At 30.9% G+C, this 21,399-nt stretch overlaps 1 protein-coding gene across 1 annotated transcript; it reads right to left on the bottom strand.

The window, feature by feature from the left end:
• Positions 1-2,299: 2,299 nt before the first annotated feature.
• LOC106708988 (rab11 family-interacting protein 2) lies at positions 2,300-4,014 on the bottom strand. The gene has a single exon (XM_014500623.2). It carries the CDS (start codon positions 3,848-3,850, stop codon positions 2,423-2,425), a length of 1,428 nt encoding a protein of 475 aa, XP_014356109.2. The 5' UTR covers positions 3,851-4,014; the 3' UTR covers positions 2,300-2,422.
• Positions 4,015-21,399: the final 17,385 nt, after the last annotated feature.

The raw sequence follows: 21,399 nt of genomic DNA, 5'->3' as shown, positions 1-21,399 counted from the left end.
TACGAATATACTGGTTTTATTTAATTTGTCGGAATGAGTTTTGACATATTTCTGAGATTAACAGCATAGCTTTGTCGTGAGTTTTCAGTCTATAGAAAAACATATTTTCAACCTCATTTTCTTTGAACATAAAAACATATGTGTACAATGGAAAGTCGTGGTTTCATTTTTACTCACCAGGTGGATTATTACTTGTTTCGATATTCAAATATTTGTATAAGTATCTTACAAAATATTGATGTAATTCAAATCATAGTTTTAATTGAAAGTAAAAGGCAATATTTTTATACATACATTCTTGATGATTTTTAAAGGAATAATCTTTAAAAGAAAATAATATTGTTATTCAAAGTTTATTTATTAACTTTCAATCAATCCATGAATATAAACATACTTTTCTCTTAACTATTAGATACATGAACTAAATAATTTAAGAGTTAGTAGTTTATTTGTTAATCAAAAATAAATTTGAAATCAAACAATTGATGAATAATGAAAAATGGTAAAGGAAGTAATTAAAATCAATTTTAGTATTATAATGAATTAAAAAATAAATAAACACTAAACAAATCTTTGAATTACAAGTAAGGCTTATCCTATTTCTTAAATAACAATTAACCATCTCAGTGGAGAATATAATCAAGGTTATGTTGTTCAATATGCAACGAAAACTGTAATAGTTGTGGGATTTTCTCATTTTAATTAAAGTCATAACAGGTAAGATGGTCTATTACGACTAGGATTGCATGACAATGAGAGAAAAACTAAAAATTATACTTTTTTTTGCTGACTGCTCTGAGAAAACAACACAACTATACAAGATTTTCATCAATAAAACTAATATAAATTTAAGTAAATAAAGACTTGTTCATCTAGTACCAAAATAATATAAACTATTTTTCAGCATTTTAAACATTAACTACAAGTTGGACCTTGATATTTATTACACCTAAATTGCCTTTAAAATAAATGAGATGTATAAACACTTATGAGCTAATTATATTGCACATATTATGAAGTAATTTGAAACTAAGTTTTGTATATGAAACCTACATTTTTTTGTCAACCAAAGTATGGAACAAGTCATATAAACAACAATAATGTTCATATAACAAAGACACCTTTAATCTGATATGTGTATGGTTGATAACATGACTCATGATTAACCAACTCATACTAATGTAACTGACTGATTGTGAATGCAGTCCATTTGTATTTTTCCCAGGTAATTGAGTCACCGCGGATACTTTAACACTGTCTAAAAGTTATTTAATGTAGGGTCCATTAAAGTTTTAAAAATATATGCAATGCAATAAAAGTATTTCACAAATCAACCACTAGTTTTCTATATTTAGATATTAGTCATTGTCACTCATATGGTTTCTTATTTGATTTCTTTTAGTTTCATTCATTGGATATCTTATAAAGATATATGTTGAGTAGAAAAAGTTGCTATATTTATATTGCAGATTAAATAATATTAATATATCCATGGAAGCAAAAATTATATTTTTTATGTAATTTAATGATGGTTGTATGTTTATAAAAGAAGACATTCCATATAAGATATACAATACAAAAATGGACTTGTTTTGGGAATAAAATTATCCACAATTTATTTGCAACTAAGCATTTTGGAAATTGGAAAATGTTCATGTAAAATTTGCTATTGTACATTTAAAATAAGCTTCAGTTACACAGATAATAGCTTAATTTTAATTAACTGCATGTGAACAAATGTGTTTATACAATAATTGAAAATTCTTTACTTCAAGAACATGAAAATCAGAACAAAATTTGGCACTATGGTTAAAGATGTCACTTAACAATAGGTGAAGTGCTGTGTTTGATTATTTACACCTTATTGATATAAAAAAATATAGATTATTTAAAAACATTGACATGTTTATTATGTATATATTGAGTATGTTTAAAAATTTTAGTAGCTAACAGTTTGATAATTCTCATAGTAATTTACCATATAGCAATATATTTTTGTATCAAATCAAATTTGTTTTTATCACAGATTTAGTAAAATTTATAAGGCACTAGGTTGAAGAAACATCTTAATAGCGATTAACAAACATAAAGAAATACATTAGAATTTCACCTGCACAACAAAGTATAAGAAATAATGTAACATGTTTATAACTAGAAATCTCATAACTGAACTGACAAGTACTTACCTAAGTTTATTTTATAATACTGTGCCACAGTTCTCAAGACATCCAATTAATCTTTATTAATTTTAAATTATATCATATTTAGATAAACTAATCCACTATGACACAATCTTTGCATTAATAATTTTATTTTGGATGGACTCAATTCTGTAAAGTTTTTTTTTTTTCAAAATAGTGATTATCATATCAATATAATTCACTTCTGATATAGTAAATATAGATTTTGGAAAGTTTTAAATTCACTTGTTCCTCATATGCATACTGTTATTTCTTGTGTATGGGTTTTGTAAGATTCTTGGAGTTGTTTCCATAACTCGAAGTAACAATTCATCTAAATAATTTTCTAAATCTTTATTCTTCTTCTTTTCAGCTTCTGCATCTTTTTGCATGTTGTAGATCATGACAATTAAATCTTCTCTTGTCTTTCCATCAAACTGCTGCAAGACTGTCTTGGGAATGTTATTAAAGGCTGGATTGATAGCATCTTCTTCAACAATGTTCTCTTCACCAACAATAATTCGCTCCTCTAACAATTTTTTTGGTTTGTTATTGTTACCAAATTTTTTAAAGAACTTTGGGCTAGGCTTTTCTTTCAGAGAACTGGGACTATCTAGTTTCTTATTTCTTTCTAGACTTGATGACTTTTCTCTGTCAATAGTACTCTGACTGTTAGATTTTGGACGGGAGTAAAGTTTTTGGGACCACTCATCATTTTTATCTATCACTTGAGCGGGCAGCTGGGGAGCTGTGAATGTGTCTAAACTCAAGCGGACAGGTTTTTGAGGTGCTAACTTATCAGGTACTGCTAAGTTACTGCTTGTTGATCTTCTTAAGAATTCTCCACCTCCCAGGTTTTCAAGGGAGGCATTAACTGGCGATGGAGTATATTTGTGCCCTCTTGGTAGTGTGTGGACATTTAGTGAACTCCCAGAACTTTTATGGGACAGGTCATCAAAAGCAAATTCATCTTCATCTTCACTAATTACACCAGGGTCTGCTTCTCCTGACAATCTTTTAGGTGTTGAATGGTCAGGCGTCAGCAAAGTCGGAGTTTTGAGATTTCCCACACTGCCATCAAGTGATAAAGTATCACTTTTTTTATCTTTCTTGGTCAGATTAATTTTAGAACCCAGATTCTTAGCAAATTTCTTGATACCTTTACGTTTTTCAATACTTCCGATACTCATAAGGCTTCCGCCTACATTCTGAGCAATACTTGACAAAGATGATTTATGTTTTTCTTTTTTACTAAGATCTGTCAGGCTTCCTTCTTTTACTGTAAAACCTATTTTTACTTCAAGCTCGCCTCTTTTCTTATCATTTTCTTTCCCAGTTTTACCTTGCAATGCATACCAGCGATTTCTTGGACGTTCATAGACATCGAGGTCTTTTAACGGAATCGATACTTGACCTAGTAAGTGGTCCTTTACAAAATCCTCGTCGTAAACTTTCAAAACGATTTCAGCAGTATTACCGTGAGTTGGAATACGTAGTTCACATTCTTCTAACCATTCGACGTTCTCAGTAGCTTTGTGTTTCACGGAAGTTTGAAACTTTTCTTTACCGAGGGCAATAGTAACAAAACAGTTATTTGTACCGTTTTTACCTTTAATTAATAATCCGCGGGCTCTTTGGACTGTTACTTGCACATGTGTCGGGTCCCACATTTTAATAAAAGAAACAGTAATAATTTAGCAATATTTTTGTTGATAGAATGTACAAAAAAATTACTGTTATACAAACGATGAGCTGTCGTAGTCAATAATCATAGACCGTCACCCGTCACCATTTGTTTGTTGAGTTACGTTCCCGTTCAGTCGCATCATTTCAGTCATTCTTACTCATAGACCATAGACTTAACGTCAACGAGCGCCAACGTCAAGTTTTTATTTTTATTTTTAAAGCTGTGGATTCTTGCACATTTAAGTATTGTCAAGTATTTTAAAAGTTGATAATAGTGAAATACCTACAGGTGTAATAATAAATAAAGCCTACAGGTGACCACAATATATTAACGTTTCCAACACTCGGAAAAAACTCCAGCTGATAAGATAAGGAGGCAGAGAGAAGAGATACTGAACCTCCTTCGACAATGCAATAAATGTAAGAGTAGTCCACGCCGTCATTCTGTGAGACCAAGACATTTTCCCGTTTTTTAAGTTTCTGCTACTGGTTCCAGATAAAATAACTCAATAATGTATGATATATTAAGAGGTTTTTACATTATGCAGTTAAATAAAACCAGTCATTGAATAATTTGATAATGAATTATATTAATAAAACATTTAGAATTCCAAGTTCTCCATCCGGAATATACTCAAATAATTTTCCAATTTTCTGAAGCACACTAAATATAAAAGTAATTGTAAAGCGCCAAAAGTCTCCAGCTTGTTTTATTTTAAATCGTCGAAGACTTAAGCCCTGGAATTGTAATCTCCAAGTCCTGGGTTCGAATCCTATGTACCAATGTGTTTTTCGTTTTACATACATACATTTATCCGACGTTCTTGCGGTGGAAGAAAATCTTAATGCAACACGCACATATCTGCGATGAAATCCAAAGATATGTGTGAAGTCAGCCAACCCGCACTGGTCTAGCGTGGTTGACTAAGGCCTAGTAAACCCTAACTTAGGCTAGGCGTCGAGCCCCTCAGTGTGGACGTAAAGTGAGCTGATGATAACGATGATGAAGTGTTGTAACTGCTATTTGGTTATCTTAAAGGATAGGATTACTTTTTGCCTATTTTTGGGCTATTAATAATCTATTAGTTCATCATCCTCTATTAGTGCTGAATGATAATTATTCGACTCATACGTCTGTTGTTATTATAAAAAAGTAAGGAAAAGAGTATCCCAAAAAAACTAGAAATTTAATATTTTTGTGATGTTTGCAATTAGCTTAATACGATTTAGGTAAAAACAACACAAACTTACGTTTGCCTACACAAGAACATGGCTTTGTTGCGACAAACTGTTCACAGAATTTATTTGATTATAGCAACCAATATGTTCTTTATTCGTTGCTATCTCTCAGGTGCTGTGATTTCGTCCTGTCGATGCGGAGTGCCGCATATGTTGCACAACATTTTGAATTCCTGCAATGAATAAAATAATGAGACAACAAACCTTTTCATAGTAACAAAACTACTTAAGAAGTTTGAGAATTTAAAAGTGTTTAAACAAAGTTAAAATTATCCGGTATATTTTTTTACATTGTTTTCTTTCAATATAGATAATAATTATATAGAATATAAGAATAACATCCACAGTAATGTTTTATGTTAATAATGCTTTTTAATATTTACCAAGTTATAAAATTCGCGTACTCGATTCATGACGATTTGATGACATTTTGGATGCCAGGATACAGGGTTCATGTAATTAGCTGTCCTGGTCGCGATGTACTCTAGATCTTTGAGATTATCTGGTTCTGGTGGAGGTACGGTGCTGAAAGCTTTGTCTAAAGTATCACTATTCAACGTATCAATTTCTTTTGGCAAATTAACCATGACGCGGATGTTGCTCGCTTTAAGTGTTACTTCAAAATGACATTGTACATTCTATTCTGATTTGAAACAACCATTCAATTGCCTATGGAGGGGGAAGTTTTTTACCTGACTTCACCTATTGTTTAAAGTCTTTTATTCGATGAAAGCCGGCTTACCTTTTCGTCTCAACAAATGTATTTACGTGTTTTACTTAAAATTACTTGACTTTAAATATTGTATCATTAGATCAGTATACGTCTCCACTGAGGGGCTCGGAGCCCACCCTAAGTTAGGAGTGACCAGGTCATAGTCGATCACGCTGGCCCAGTGCGTGTTGGTTGACTTCACACGTATCTTTCAATTTATTCTCAGATATGTGTAGGTAGCATCTGTTTTGCTTCACCGTAAGAACGTAAGATAAATGTACATGTATTAATCGAAAATAAAAAAACACAGTATATCGCGGGATTCGAACCCAGGACCTGAAGATTACAAGTCAAGTGCTTAACCCCTGAGCCACCGAGGCTACTTCAAAATACTTCATAGTAATTAAGTACTGAAAGATTACTTGTGTCATTGTGTCTAATACTATTAACATAATATCTACAAAAACAAAGTTGTCAAGACTAATATTGAACTTGTTTTCGTAGCAAGGAATAGTAAGAAAACTTTTACACCTACGAGAAACGAAAAGTCGCTAGTAAATTATGCGGAACGTATAAAAGATGATTGGATTTTTCTTCGAAAGAGAATACAAGAATTGTATTTTTATTTTTGAAGTTTTTCGTGAATTTTAATTTAAAAGAAAAAAAGTAGCAGTATATATTGTATATAATGTAGACAAACAAGTAAAAAAACATTCTAGTATTTTTCCATATGCTAAGTTTTTTTCCTACTAAATAAATATGTGTAAAATGAATTGAATTTTGTATCTCAATCTGGAAAGTTTACGCTCCAAAACATCACGAAGCCTCGGTAAACTGATGCTACCCACAAACAAACACAGCAATACAAACTCGTTATCTTTAATTACACATAAGTCGGCGAAGGTTTCAATTGATGTTTTGAGGTAATTGCTAATTAAGGTTGTATATTAAATGTAAATATTTTTGTTTACAGAGAGCTACAATGCTATGTTGATGTTTCATCTATATATAAAGCTCAAACAAGATTTCAAACGTCCTTGAAGTTAACCAAAGCAAATTGAAGGAAATCGTTTTGTTTTCTAAAGAATATTAATTACATATACAAAAGATGTAACTCGTGTGTTTCTTACTAACTTAGTATTACCTAGTTTATACCCAAATATCGGAAGATATATATATCCCTATATATTGTCAAAACATATTTTTGTAATTGCTGTTTTTGAACACAAAATACAATTTCTTAATATTTGATTGTGACCGGTTTTAAAAGTCCCGACTCTAAAGTGTAAAGGTACAAACAAGTCAAAATGTAGCAGAGTCGTAAAGTAATTCATGCGCCAATTAATAAACAACCCAAAAAGGCTTAGTTAAGGCGTTGTTAATTTAGTGGGTTTACGACTTGCTATTCATAAATCCAGGTTATTACTTTTAAAAGATTTTATGGCCTTACTTTACTGTTAACCGTGTTAATCGCTAAAGCTTTCTCTGTAAGTTTCTATAAACGACTATCCTCGGTTTTTCTTAAAGTATACATAATAAAAATATTTTTTTTATGATATTCTTAGAATATATATATATATATATATATATATATATATATTCTTGGTTTTATTTGATATATGTATATACAATTATTTTGTCTTTCTACTTTTACTTAAAGGTTAATTGAATAAAAGATAATTATTGAAGTGACGGAAATTGCTGTGATTTATGACTAGTTTAGTGGCATCCCGGCGAATTGCGGTGCATCTACATAGCTGCAGTTTCTGTACTGCGAATCGTAAACCGAACAGAAAGAAATGTGAAAAGTGACGTCACAAAGCATTAGTTGAAGCGCGTCAAGTCTTTGTGGAATCGTCACCTTTGATGTCGCTCCTTTCGGTTTCATATTCAATATACGTTTTACGAACAAATTACAAAGAGATGCATTTGAAACTTTCTATGCAATGGAAATGTAAAATACAGGGAAAAAATACGACGTTTCGTTTTGCAAGCCCAGAATACGCCTTGGTAATCTCTATTACATCTAAAATTCTATTTGTATTTGCTGTATTTTGATTAGTTTGCTGAGTAGATTTTGTTTTTATATTAAAAAAAATAAGCAACATTGCTTGCACAATCCAAATTCCTTTATTAAATAATTCCATTATCATTTTTTTTAATAAAACATATTCTCTAACGCTCACTATCTTTGTCTGAGTACATGTAATATATGGCACATATCTAATTATATCTAAAGTAACTATTACGTAAGTTTAAGTTATAAAGTCTCTGAAGTCGCTAACGCTCTGGGGCTAATAACTCGTCCTGATTATGTGGACCACTGCATTTTTCGCAGAGAACCATAAAATTCTGAAAAAAAAAGAAAATTTCGTTGTAATTTAACTAGGTTTTTTAGATACCGCTACAAACCGTATGTATTTGTTTTTTTTTATCCATATTCTATCTATTATTAACCAACGCAATCTTTGACTGTTAGTCGTAACGCATATATGTACAATTTTAAAATTAAATCAGGGCGCTAATACAAATGAAAATATGTAATTCTTACCATGTTGTATTGTTGTCTTAATAGGTCCATCACTTGTACGTAACTATCCGGTGTATTCGTTCCATGTTTTTCCATAAGCCTTAGTGATCGTCTAGCTAGTTTCTCTAATTGGTGTAGTCCGGTGGGTTCGCTTTGCCATTTCACTTCGTCTCGACTACGTCCCAATCGCATGCCCCACGTGTGATGACTTCGTGTCCTTAATCTCTCTCTATCATCATCTCTTACATTTCTTAAAGATATCGCTGGTAAATTAACCATGTTGTTAGATTGAGAAATTGAGATGGATATGATGAGATGATGGATATGATGGATGGATAGATTAGATAAGATGGAGTACTAAGTAAGCAATGGATACGAATAATTTACTTACTAATGTTTTATACTAAATCATTAATGACTATGTTGTTTATCATTTATATTGCAATAAACAAATCATTATATGCGGTACGATTTTTCTTTTATTTTTGTTAATATGTATTTATTACTTTCTAGTAATTAAGTAATACACATAATAAAAGCAAAACACATTATCTCAATTGCATGTAGTTAATTTTTTCAATGTATAATACCTAAGACAATTTTTCTTTTGTTAAGAGATAACAATAACGTTTTCTAAATTAACTTTTTATGTTTTCAAACCATGCATTGAAGAAGTTCTTTTGTTTTTTAAATATATTAATCATACGTGAATAATTTACTACACGAATGTGAGATTTCATGCTAAGGGTAAGTTTCTTTTTTGAGACTAGCAATAAGCATATATATGTTTTAAAATTCGAATTCACTCAAATAGCCTTTAGGAACATAGACGCAGTGATCGTGAAGGAACTTGTGAAGATCGGTAAATCCTCGTAATGCTCTTGCCTTCATGACCATAGGTTGTTCGTATTAATAATCGTGATTATCTAACAATACAAAGAAATGACTAAGCAAATCTATATCTATATATATAAAAGAAAGTCGTATTAGTTACACTATTTATAACTCAAGAACGGCTGAATCGATTTGACTGAAAATTGGTGGGCAGGTAGCTTAGAACCAGGAAACGGACATAGGATAATTTTTACCCCGTTTTCTATTTTTAATTTCGCGCGGACGGAGTCGCGGGTAAAAGCTAGTTAAATATATATAAAAAAATTGAATTGTAAAAAATATAAAAAAACGAACACGCTACAGTAATTTAGCATAAGGAATATTTACAAGTAAGAGTACGGACCAAGGGTCTGCAGATGTCATTTATTTTAAAAAAAATCCTGTAATTGTATCTTAAATCCATTTTCGGTGCTAGTTAACTTGTAAGATATAAACAAATTCTACCGTCCTAAAAGCAACAATAAAAAGTAATTTTCTCTGATATTCAGGCAAAGGTCGTTTAACTTTGATAAAATTGTCGCCTCAGCATAATAAAATTCACGCTCAAGGAGTTGCGTAATAATTTTCTATTTAATTTTTATCGGGCTTTTTCATAAATCAATTTGAATCGTCGGTTCAGCTATTACGATATCATATAAAAATTATATTATTTTTCCAGTCATATTTCTGTTAACTTTATGATTAACCACCGTATTTAATTTTAATTGGATTAAAACAAAACTGAGTCTAAAATACAGTTAGGAGGTTTTAGTATACATTATTATATACAAAGTTATAAGCATTATAAAATAATGTGATACATACAAGGCACATCATTATCTCCAGATTGGAATTCAGTAATATATTGTAAAATTAAGGGCATCCGGGCTGTGCGGGGCACAGATGCTAAAAGCTTTTATCAGTTTTCAGTTTAATGTCGGCTGATCAGATATTTCAGTGCGAGGTGAATCGAATTACTGCGCGTAATCGAATTGACTGTGTCCAACGTAAACATCGACTTTATAAGCTTGTGACCTAGGGTAGTTATAAATTTACGAACAACTTTCCATTTAAATATACATTCGGAATTGTGTTTGTGTAATGCCTAATGACCAAGAATTATAATACCTATCTTGTTCCTAAAGTTATAAAAAAAGTACAGAGAGCCTATTCTTATCATTATTATTAGCACAAACTTTGCAAATATTGAAGAGCGTCGGTTGCTCAGGGGTGTAGCACTTAACTTGCAATCTGCAGGTCCTAGGTACGAATTCCGCCACGTAGCAATGTGTTTTCAATTTTCGATTTACATATTTATCCTACATTCTTACATTGGAGGAAAACATCGTGATGCTACTTGCACATATCTGCGAAGAAATTAAAAGATATATATGAAGTCAACTTATCCGCACTGGTCCATAGCGGTTGGTTATGGCCTACTCCCTTACTTAAGGTAGGCTCCGAGCCCCTCAGTGGGGACGTATAGTGAACTGAAGATAATGTAATATATGTAAATATAAATATGATATTATAAGGGAAATAAAAATTGAATACAAAGCAATAAACAAACTTGTGTGTCGCATCATACATCGAGTAGAATCCATTTCAGACTTCACAATAGAAGCGAAGTTTAAATGGATTTTACTCAATATGTGATGTTTCGATGCACAACGTTGGTTCTCAGCGGGCACACTTATTCTGATAACTTTTAGATGTAAATTTTTAAATTACATTATACATACAAAAGATGGATGGATGGATGGATCTCACTGAAATTTATCATAGATGTATAACATAGTCTGGAAGAACATATAAGCTACTAATTAAGTTTAATAATAATTATTTAATTCTACGCGGACAGAGTCGCAGACGATAGCTAGTCATTCATATTTTGTTGGACAAGAAATTTATTATTAATAGAATAAGCAATCAATGGCATTGATGAATGTCTGTGTGGTCGTACTACTATAGAAAGATATGACGCATATTGCCATCTCTCTTATTCACTTTGAAAATATAGAGATGTCAGTATGTTGATACATGTTTCGTCAGTGGAATCTTACGGTTTAATGTAACCACGCGCTTACAACAGCTGCGGTTCCGTCTGTGAATCGCTAACATCCTCCATGCATAAGTGAAATGTTTCACTGTTACCTACCAATTGATTTCCACTGTTGCCTTACCGCTATATACTGTTACTCGTAGTTATTAATTTATTACACTGCATTGTTATATTCTAGTCTATGGTTAATGTATGTTACCATTGCAGACATCCATGTAAAAAAATATAATATTAGATACTTTTTCATAGATAAAAATATTTCGGAAATCAACCATTATTTCGATGGCTCCTATGAATAAGGGCCATATGCAAATTGTCAATTTTACAAGAGAGGCTCTCAAAGATTCAACCATATAGGAAAAAATTATACATAGGACCTTTTACTTTAGCAAAAATTCGTTTACACCTGTAATTGTGTTTTTGTGTTTGGTACATGTGGTTAACGAGACTAAGAGCTTTTAACATAAAAAACTAAAAATAATCAATTTGTTACTTTGGCCCTTATACATAAGTCCCTTTAGGAAATCGTCGGAATCTAGATAATGTTTCGTAAATGGTATGAAAAGTTTGAATTGTGTTTTCAAGTCTCATTACAAAAGAAATAAACATCGTGTGAACAAACCCAAAGACAGTGTAATGTTCTTTTCCAAATCTTATTATCGGACAAAGTTTTTCGACTACTTACATTGTTATGTTTCTATCATGTCTTTAGGAACTAACATTAACTGTTATTGCTTGAAATTATCTTTATGTAACTGCCATAGATTTAGTTTAATTGATATTGGATATAACATACGTTAGACGTTTCCTTTTTACTTTATGTTAAAGAAAGATAAAAGTAAGGTAATAAACGTGAAACGTTTGGTTAAACGAGTTCCGTTTAAACAGTAAACTCAAACTTAATTAAAATTGATCAAATATTTGACTGCAGAGATTCGTATCAAGACAAAAACTTCCCCGTTTTTTAGACAGTTCTTTTTAAGATTTTTGTGACATCTTAAAGATTTCTTATTAGCGAACCATTTACTTATTGGTACATACCAATTTTTAAATTACTAGAAGCTGTTGCAGAAGAACTGTTTTTTTCACATAATATACGTATATAAGTTGAACGTCTTAAATATTTAAAGGTTCGATGTCCTTACAAAGACTTTGTTACACGTAGAATATTGATATACTATGCTAGAGCACGATCCCTTGCCAGCTTTTTTAAAATTCACTAGATAGGAAACACCTTCAAAGACTTCGATACACGTTTTAGAAAAATCTGCTTCACTTCACACTTTAAAGATTTTAAATCATATGAAAATGTATAAAATAACAAAGTATATTATAATTCAGCTTAAATTAATTGGACATTGTCGCAAAAACTAATATCAAATTTTGGAGGGAATACTTCTGAGGTAATAAACAAGGATTAACCGAATTTGACTTATTGACTGCAGCTTTAATTTCCCTACAGTGTAATACAAAAACGTACCTCTAATTTCTCCTGAGGTAATCTACACTTTCACCCTTTAATATACTTCATAACTAATTATACTTCGAAACCGATTTACAAGTTTTCAAGGACATTCATCGTAAAATACGAGGCGACCGCAAAATAAATTTGATATCATTTTGTAATTTAACATCAGACATTACGATTAAAGGCTTATATTTTTTACTAATATAACATTTTTGGAATCTTAGTTGATAGTAATATCTCATAGTTAGCTTATGTTGTATTTTATGTTTAATTTATAAACTCTTTTATTTTAAAATTGCTGCACGACGTCGCGGTAATTAATCAATGTCTTTCTACTTTTTTTAATAAAAGTAATTTAAAGAAAATTAGTGTAATAGTGTCGGCTATAACACTATAAGTGAAACGAAAGATTAATAATTAAGTATTTCATACTACATTTTAGCTTAATTAATTTATTTTACATAAAGATGAATAACATTTTTAATATAAAATCTTATTATTTAAATTCCCTATTGAAAATTACATCTTTTAGCGCCATTTTACGAACCAAAATCGTCCGGCTGTGGTTGAAGAATCCAATTCAGTCCTCTTCAAAGCACGACCGGCGGCACGTGACTTCAATTTGGTGTTTCCAAGCATTGAATATTTTGTAGCTCGGCCAAAAGCGATACTTAAATTTCATTGAAATTTACGCCATAAACCATTTTCCTTTATATTCATAACGACGAATAACTTGATAATACGATAAAGTATAATTCAATAAAACAATTAATGCCTAATTTTTCTGCGAATTAGTATTAAAATAAAACAATTTGAGAGACAAGAAATGAAATACTTAGTGTTGATAATGTACTAAAATTAATATTAACTTTTAACAAAATCGTATTATTACGTATTGTTTTTCAATATAAGATGCAGAATTCTTTGGATTTTTTAAACGGGAAAGTCCTAAAATGTACGGCAATGTCTTAAAAGTCCAAAGACGATGTTCCTAAGAAATAATGATAATTTACAGTTACAGTGACTACGTAAGTAAGATCTAATTTTCGTTTTTTACTTATCACTTTTCTGTCCATGTGTTGCGACTATCTTAAGGTACTTAAATAGAACATGTAAGAAAAAAATAATGAGAAATATTTAAATAGATTTAAATTATTAAAATTGTCGGTGTCCGTCTGGGCGTAAATTGCCGGAACAATACTGACTTTCGCGACTGGAGCGTGAATGTTTTAATGAATCATTATGATGGCACGCTACAAACGACGAATACGGGCGGAAAGAGAAATACAAAATTACAAAACTTAATTATTCACAATGATATGAAGCAATATGACTATCTTTATCTCCTAGAGATTTAAATTGGGTTTTGAAAGATTGTATGGAGCAACGAAATTGCTTTAACAAACTTTATTACATAAGTAACTTACTTGTTACTAGTACTTTATTTACATAAGTAATATTCAGAATTAATAATTAAATACGTCTTACGGGCTATTTTCAAATTCATACTGTTATGTTCTGAAAAGGGGGTTTAAGTTCGTATCTAAAGAAATATATATACTCGTATATACGAGGTAATATAATAACATCTAATATATAAAATTCTCGTGTCACAGTTTTCGTCACCGTACTCCTCCGAAACGTCTCGACCGATTCTCATGAAATTTTGTGAGCATATTCAGTAGGTCTGAGAATTGGCCAACATCTGTTTTTCATTTTTTTTAACTGCGCGCGGACGGAGTCGCGGGCGACAGCTAGTAAGACTATATTATTGTTACTTCTTAGCGGCTTATGTGGCTTAGCGGTGAATGTTATAAAATAATTGTTATGTTCATATTCTGGTCATCTGTAACTGAAAGGATTTGGAATGATCAAAGCGGAAAGCGGCGTTATTATAACAAAACTGAGCTTTGTGTATGCAAGTGATATCATGGATGTTCACCAAACACAAAGGATTTAAACTGGCTAACAGTGACGTTACAAGCTTACGTCAACAGGCTCTTTACCTTGTTTGAAATTCGTATTTCAAAAATACGAGCCACATCAGTACTAACAATATACAAACTCTTACATTTGTTTTTCCGAATATTAAATTGCTATATTTGCATTAGTAATCGTTATGTCAATTTTCCTGGCTATTACACGAATTAACATGTATTCTTTGTATAACATAGTAACTCTTAATTCATATCTATAGAGAATTGAGTCTAGGAATGAGATTTGAATACATTCATGCTAGTAACGCAATAGACAGCTGTAAGAGATTGGAGAAGTGGAACAATTTACCTTGACTTTCCACTCGAGTTCCATCTTTATCACATTCCATGAAAAAACTGATATAAGTATATGTTTGAGTATTGGTGCAAACTCATTATTACAATGGAATTGCCTGTCCTAATTGGAAGACGTGAAAGCTGTATGTACGTCATAACTCATTAGCTCGGCCGATGTAATGTTGCTTTCATCGCTTTAATTAACTTTAGTAAACATCGAGCTTTTCAATTCTCCTTGCTCGTGCAGTAATTTGCTCTTAGTTTAGAATACCGTCGAATAATTAACGCTATTGGACTCAACGTTGACACAGAATGCAACAACTCAATTTAGAATTTGTTTCAGCGTTAATGGAGCTTTTTTTTTACTTTTTACTTAACATTCAATGACATTGCTTTTTATTTTATGTGAACTGGATGGTACAATAACAGTAAAAAGTTTATTTATAGTTTTTGGAACAGAGTTATTGATATTTTATTATGTATATACATTTTATTGCATTATTGTGGTGAAGTCACCATCGCGGCAGAGAGTTTATTTTTCTGTCTACGCGAGCGAAGCTAGTAATTTAGTGCTAGTAATTAATGTTTATGTTACAAGTTTTTTATGAAACAAGTTATTCGGTAATATCGAAATTGCTGTTAAACTTTCAGCTTAGAATACTTCATGTTTGTTAAATCCTTTTCATGGCTACGGAAAACTTTAAGCATCCCTTCGCCAGTCTCGTCAAAATATGTATTATGTAGGAGGTATGATTAATGTATTCTATCAAGAAATTTTAGATGACTGGCTATCTTATTCATGGTATTTAATTGCGTTGGTAGATCAGATTAGCAGAACCCTATCGTTTGTTTAATGCTGTTGTCTTTTCTTGTAGAAAAATGACAAACTTAAATGCATGACAAAGAAATTTCCAGAATTCAAAGTTATTCATCGTTGTGTTTTACACCTTACGAAATATTCGAATTTTTCTGTCGTAATCGTTAAAGGCCTTTTTTTACTATGACAGAAGGTTAAGGTAATAAAGGAACTTAACGGTAAACACAGCTGGTCGCATGTCACATAATATGTGGTGAGTCGGTTGCTCGTTTGCTTTTTAATATGAAAAATATTCATAATAAATAACAAAAGAGTTGCTCGAGCTGCGTAGGTCACGTTACTTTTGAATATTTTAATATGAGCGTTCGGTGTTCGCGCTACGGGCTACGGTCTACGAGCGGACGCGCTATGCCCGACACTTTCATACTAAGTTTCTACGGAAAATTTTCCAGACGTTTTAATGAGTCGGCATTTGCGTTATAACATTTCAAATAGGGTTATTCAAAGTAATAGTATGCATGAATATTTATTACACTTACAGCACTAATTTAAAAAAGAAAATTACGTATGCATTTTAAATAGCATATTTATCATAGTTTCTAGAATAGCGTTAGTTGTGTACTAATTTACATTTCATGCTTATGTGCTTTGCTATACTCGTATGATTATGGTTTCGAATGTATGTACACATAAGTACATAAATTTGTATGTGATTGTTAGTAATATTTAAAAATTTAAATTAAGTCTATTGAGTTCAAATCAATATCGTATTGCTTTGAAGCGTACTTCTTTGCTCCTAGCAAATAAGAAAATTAAATAGAAATATTTTCCTTTAATTTGGCATCATGATTTTATTTTAGTTTACGTTGGCTCCAGGTTATCTGAAGGATATTATGAAATGATATTAAGGAAGCTGATAATTAATTTACTGCATTATATAATATGAACCTATTCAATCGAAGTGTTTCTTGTTGTTATGAATTATTTTGAACATAAAATACGAAAACGATTGAAAATGTGCGGCAGGCTTTACGATAGGCGATATACCTTAGCGGATATGTCATTCGACATGTCAATTATACAGCGAAATCGGGCATGCGATTTACTTACGCCGATTTCTGTTGCAGCAAAACCATTTCCTGCATTTGATTAATTCTAGTATTTTTGGTATACTTTTTTTAAAAATACATATAATTATTGTAATTGTTGATTATAATACATTTAGGTATAATACTTAAAAAAGTGTATTTTGTAAGTTAATATTTACTAGCGTTAAATTATTTGGTGCCGTTTTAATATTTTTCACTTAAATTGTACTTATTATGTACTTACCTATGATACGAATAAAAAATTCTAAGAACAAAAAAATAAGTGTGTTGCTAGTAATATTTTCCTCATAATGAAAAAAGGTAAATGGTACACAGCAATAAGACGAAGCGTAGATAATGAAATAAAAATTGGGCTATAAAATATTTTATTCACAGAATTGAACAACAAATAAACGTTTTTTTTCTGCCTTTGCGTGATTTTGCCACTAATAAAGAATTAAGGAATAGCACAAAACACGGAATTACTTTAATAATAAAGTGTGAAAACGTAAAAACAACCATTGATGCGTAAAATAATTTGAAAAGAACTAATTAACTTAACGACTTCGGCCTCGATTTTCTCGGCTATATTTTACGAAGAGGAAATTAAGTCGACGTTAGATGTTAATGCAACGAAGAAATACCGGCGGGAGCTGAGATCGCTTTCTTTAATTACTGCAAATACTCGCACTTGTTCGATTTAATGGAACATTTGTTATTTAGCGATTAAGTCACTAAAATAGTTAGTTGATATTTTTACATAATTTACAAAAGAAGTTTTATGTAATATAAGAGGAGGAAATCTTTTGGAACCATGCTTCTTGCATGGAATCTAGACGACTGCATTGAATTAAAGCATCTTTCAGGAACCGTTAGTTTGGCTTCTTTAGATTTTCTAAGTACTAAAATGAATAGTACATAGAATTAAAAAACTTGCGATTTAAAATTTAATCATTCCAAAGAAATTGCTATAAATTAAAAGATTAAAATCTCTATTTCTATAAGTAACATTCAATTTATTAAAACTTTATTTTAGATATTTATTATAATTTTTATATAAACTTATGGATAGTCATACACTGTCATAATGATTATGCTTATAATATAAACAACTCAATTATCTCAATTAATTATATCCTAAAAGCCCAAATAAGCTCGTGGATTTCTCTTTTATAAGCTCATCCTTTGTCACGTTTGAGATTTACGATGTCGTATTAAATGTCATAAAATGCGGTTAACAATTGATATCCCTGTTTTTCCTTACAACAATGTGAATGTGTACATCAGAGTGTTTAATGAAAACTATTTGCTGACTATCTTCTGTCTGTCGATGAATGTGGGTAGCTTAAATTTTAAAGGGGCTCACTTAAATTTGTTTGAACCAGCTCGACAATTTCTATGCTACATTTTTAATAGTGAGGAAACTGATATTTTACACTATAGAACGTAAAATTGTGATCATATTCGAATAACATTTTCCAGCATCATTTAGGAGACTGCAATGCGGTCCGATTCAGACAAATGGAACGCGAAATTGTCACGATCAGTGATACAAGCAGACTGCGCGATATAAGCACTATTTAGAAATTTATTTTATACGTATTTAGTTTTGTTACGTTTGTCTAGTATTATTACACATTTTTTTTTAAATAGAGTAAGCTAATTGTGGGTCTTATATAAAGTTTTGCGAGGAATTTTGTCTATATTGAAAATCAAAACAAAAAATAAGTTAGCGAAAGTAAACAGGCAAATAGAAAATGCCAGTTAAATCTTCGTCAGTTTATTTAAGAGGTTTTATCGACAGAACTTAACAACAATTATTACTAAAAACTACCATCACTAAGTACACTAATTAACTTATAAGAATAGGATGGAAAGATTAGTAAATTAGGCCTTTAGTACACACACTCATTAGACGAAATGCTTCCACTTCAAACCTGTCCTCTGTGCAGTCGTGGTATTTCACCGGTCGAGCCGGCCAAATCGTGCAACAGATGTTACTATTGCTGAGGACTACCACTGTTAGAGTACTGCGAAGAAAGATTAATATTATTGTTGAAATTGTTTTTAAACGCAGTGTAAATAGACTAAAAATCCTTACAAAAAGCTTGTAACACTATAAAAGATTCATATTAATGCGACCAAGTTGGGGCTCCATAAAATTATTTATCAAAACATGGTGAGTTAGTAAGGTCAGCACAATAAAATAAATACAGCCTACTTTGATATTTATTATATTTATTACAATAGGTCTGAGTGAAAATCTCGATTAAATTTCCAAAGGCGTTGTAAGAGCAGCTCAGGTCACGTCTCGGCTGAATATTTTATCGCAAGTGGCCGAGATTCGTACCAGTTAGCGCGGAGAGGTGCGGCGCGGTACCACACAGTTTTCGTTCAAACTTTCAACGGCTTATTTCATCAACGTTTTAATGAACCATCGTGTTTTATGGTGCCATTTTTATTTGCTAAATAAATGCCCTCAAGCCAATAAAAGCTCTTTAAACTATTAATATGTTAGGTGTCAAAACTATTTAACTTTACTTTTTAGTTAACATATATTTATAAATTTGAAACTCATAAAAAGTCGTTATGAAACCTTTATTAAGAATAGTTTTCTCTCGACGACATCCCAGTTTCATTGTAGATTTTTTTTAATCTACATGATTTACTCCAAATATTTTAACAGGCGTCAATTTGATGATGATTATATAGATAATATCAAAAATTACATTCATATGATTTTATCGTCATAATCTGAGTAACACGCTATTTTATTCCAAAAATATCTGAGGCTTTTATTTAGAACTATGATTAAACTCGCATTAGATGCGAGCTCTTTTCTGTCAGTATTTGTTGTATGATATATGATAACATCTATACGCCTTTATTTTTAAATAAAACGAGTAAGAGCTTTCCCTTGTGACCATCACCGTATTCATAGCTCAGGGAAATGGAAACCATAATCTACTCATTTGAGGTTAAATATATGTAACACATAGTCTGTAGAAATATTTTATTTAGTTAGATGAATTTTATAAAGAATACGTGGTATTTGGGTCAGTGACATCAGTAGCGGCGTCATTCGATTTGTTAATTAAATAAAAAACTTTCAACTTCAACTTTCAAACTGATTTAAATAAAACCTTTTAAAATTAAAATAGTGTTAAAAATTGTAATAATAAAACACATTATTAAAATAAGATATATACGAGTATACTCGTACGTATGTTGTTTTATATTCGCTTAGGTGCCTTTGACATTTTATTTTTACTGTGTAATTAAAAATTCTAGTGACATTCTCTCATTTCTTATTCTCATACTAAATTGTGCACGAACCAATTAAGAAGTTACGTAAGACCTATTTAATTAGATAAATGTTAGTACCAAAGATAAGTTAAAACAAATAATAGAGAGTTAACAAAACTTTGAATTAATGAAACGAACGATGATCATGTAAGAGGAATATATGTGTTCAATATTGGAATCTAATAATCATAAACATGAACATCATTGCAACGATATTTGATTAGCAAATATAATTTATTTGCCTTGAAATATTCTGAAATTTTTATTGTCGTATTAAAGCAAGCGTGGGCGAACCGTGGAAATTATGAGGTAAAATCTAAAATGTACTCAGCAGTATTTCAAAAGAATTACGAACTCCGCAGTTAAATTTTATACCTTAAACGTCAACATTTGCATACTTATTTTTTTAAGTTTCGACCATTGCAGACCAAAAATTTTAAATTATGTACCGCTGGATGAAAACGCGTATGCTAGTTACATTAAAATTTTATAACTTAGATTTACTGAGGTGCATGTTACGTGTGTTACGATTTTTTTATGTTTCTTACTTTAAATCTCTTATATAAATATGTAAATTACACTTTCAACTTAGGAAAACAGACCTAAAATCAGTGTTACTCAATGATAGGACTTGAAGGGAAATATTTCTTAGTTGTAATTCTACACAAGTTTTTACACCCTTTGCAGTTAAAATATCTTTATGCGTTAAGCATGTATGAATGTTGTTAAAATAAATTTGTTTAAACATATTTCCATAGCATATATCGTTCTGTTAAAGGTTATTGCAAAATTTAGGTCTTTGTTTAACCGCAGTTGTCATGAATCCATTCATCCTGGATTCATGATGCGACTATATTTTTTTCAATTTAATGAAAAAGCCTGCATTGCAGACTGTCCCAGAAAAATAGAAAAGTAACGTTTGAGCGAATGCCGAGTACGGCCAGCTTTATAAAATTCTGTTTGAAATGCACATCACAACGTGTAACGCGGAGATATCACATCATTTAATTTTTAATTTACGTTAGCATTGCTGTGTTATTGAGCATAATCTTTACAACGGAATATAAATTTATTTTTATACTTTTCTTTAATTCCACTTTTAAAATATGTATGGTGAAAAATATCAACTTTTAATTCGATAAGAGATCAAATGAGTGATGTATCG

The sequence above is a fragment of the Papilio machaon genome, chromosome 2 (assembly GCF_912999745.1).
Source record: "Papilio machaon chromosome 2, ilPapMach1.1, whole genome shotgun sequence".
NCBI lineage: Eukaryota > Metazoa > Arthropoda > Insecta > Lepidoptera > Papilionidae > Papilio > Papilio machaon.
This window is presented reverse-complemented; position numbering and strand designations above follow the sequence as displayed.

Excerpts from the sequence above, each read along its gene's own strand:
- LOC106708988 (XM_014500623.2), bottom strand. The coding sequence starts at position 3,850 with ATGTGGGACCCGACACATGTGCAAGTAACAGTCCAAAGAGCCCGCGGA.